The following is a 2,061-nucleotide window of genomic DNA, read 5'->3' on the forward strand; positions in this document are numbered from 1 at the left end:
CAGGTGGATCCATTCACCTAAAGAAAACGTCTGCAGAAGCTCAGGAACTCATTGACATGGTTGCAAATAACCAGTTTATGTACACTTCTGAAAGGAATCCTGTGAGTAATAGGACGCCTCAGAGGAAGGGAGTTCTTGAAATTGATACTCTGAATGCCATATTGGCTCAGAATAAAATATTAACTCAGCAAGTCAATATGATTTCTCAAAGTCTGAATGGATTGCAAGCTGCATCCAACAATACTAAAGAAGCATCTTCTGATGAAGAAGCTTATGATCCTGAGAACCCTGCAATAGCAGAGGTGAATTACATGGGAGAATCCTATGGAAACACCTATAATCCCTCATGGAAAAATCATCCAAATTTCTCATGGAAGGATCAACAAAAGCCTCAACAAGGCTTTAATAATGGTGGAAGAAACAGGTTTAGCAATAGCAAGCCTTTTCCATCATCCTCTCAGCAACAAACAGAGAATTCTGAGCAGAATCCATCTAGCTTAGCAAATATAGTCTCTGATCTATCTAAGGCCACTCTAAGCTTCATAAATGAAACAAGGTCCTCCATTAGAAATTTGGAGGCACAAGTGGGCCAGCTGAGTAAAAGAGTCACTGAAACTCTTCCTAGTACTCTCCCAAGCAATACAGAAGAGAATCCAAAAAGAGAGTGCAAGGCCATAACCTTACTTCACTACAAGAAAAAAGGCCTATGGCCACGTTTTTTTTTTTGCCACGCTTTAAAAGCATGGCCAAAAGTGGTCAATGGCCATGCTTTTGTGAGGGTGGCGATTGAATAGAGATTTGGCCACGTTTTTTCTTGCCACGCTTCGAAAACGTGGCAAAAAGGGTCAACGGCCACGCTTTTGAAAGGTAGCAGTTGATTGGACATATGGCCACGCTTTTTTTTTCACGCTTTAAAAGCGTGGCCAAAAGTGGTCAATGGCCACGCTTTTGTGAGGGTGGGGATTGAATAGAGATTTGGCTATGCTTTTTCTTGCCACGCTTCAAAAGCGTGGCCATAGAGAGAAACTGGGACGTTTTGAAAGCGTGCGACAGAGTTTCATTACGGAAACACTTATAAAGCATGGCCATATCCTAGTACTCATTTGACACGCTTTAAAAGCGTGGCCAAAAGGTATTTTTTTAAAAAAAAAAAACTAATAACCTAGGCCCCAACCCAATAACCCTCAAACTTGGCCAAAAGCTTCAATCGGGACTCTCTTACTCTCAACTCTTACCGTCACTCATCAATTTCGATCTCACTTCAACTCTCGTGAAACCCTCACCTAACCCCTGACTCAAGCTCCAGATCAACCTCGCCGTTTCGTCCCTTCGGATTCCCATAAAAGAGTTGAGACGCTGAGTGGAGAGGATCTCCAAGAAGCAGATGCGGTGGAGGTTGCGCCAGTGGTCACCGTACGGCGAAGTTATCACCACGGCATTATTGTAGGTTAGGTGCTTGGTCTTGGGGGAACGGAAACGATTTGCGAGGACGATGTCATTTTTGGTAAAACATTCTTCGGCTAAGGAGGTGGAGGAAACGACCATGGAGAGTTGGGAACTGAAGCGGAACGAGAAAATGGGACCGTATTTTTGTGATAAGGCGTAGAAGGTGCGGAAGACGGGTGGTTTCAGGTGGTAGAGGTTACCGATTAGAGGAAGAGGCGGTGGAGATGGTGGTAGGTTTTTGAATCTCTTTGTGAATAGCTTGTAACAAGTGATGAAAACAACGAAGAGAAGAAGAAGAGAGTTATAATACGAAAGTTCCATCATTATGCTTTATCTGAATAAATTTGGAAGCTTAATGCAGAAGAAGCTTTCTGACATCACCAACTCCTCACACCACCTTCAAGAACAACAAAAACCACCAGAGGATACTACTTCTTCTAATTCTGCTGATAAGGATTGCATTCAACAACTTCTAAAGGTTTAATTTCTCTCATCATCCTTGTTTTCAATTTGTGTTATTATTTAAGTACTTGAATTTTTTTTATGCAGGAAAGAATGACTCTACTGAAGCTCCTAGCTGAGAAAAAGTATCCTCTCATATAATCTATGAAAATA

General features: G+C 42.0%; 1 protein-coding gene across 1 annotated transcript; it reads right to left on the bottom strand.

Moving 5' to 3' along the window:
• Positions 1–1,224: 1,224 nt before the first annotated feature.
• LOC112742641 (isoflavone 3'-hydroxylase) lies at positions 1,225–1,767 on the bottom strand. Its single transcript, XM_025791879.3, has one exon. It carries the CDS (start codon positions 1,765–1,767, stop codon positions 1,225–1,227), a length of 543 nt encoding a protein of 180 aa, XP_025647664.2.
• Between the last annotated feature and the right edge of the window lie 294 nt (positions 1,768–2,061).

Source organism: Arachis hypogaea, chromosome 14, assembly GCF_003086295.3.
Source record: "Arachis hypogaea cultivar Tifrunner chromosome 14, arahy.Tifrunner.gnm2.J5K5, whole genome shotgun sequence".
NCBI classification, from domain to species: Eukaryota; Viridiplantae; Streptophyta; class Magnoliopsida; order Fabales; family Fabaceae; genus Arachis; species Arachis hypogaea.

Bases quoted from the DNA above. Each gene is read 5' to 3' on its own strand.
- LOC112742641 (XM_025791879.3), bottom strand. From the start codon at position 1,767: ATGGAACTTTCGTATTATAACTCTCTTCTTCTTCTCTTCGTTGTTTTC.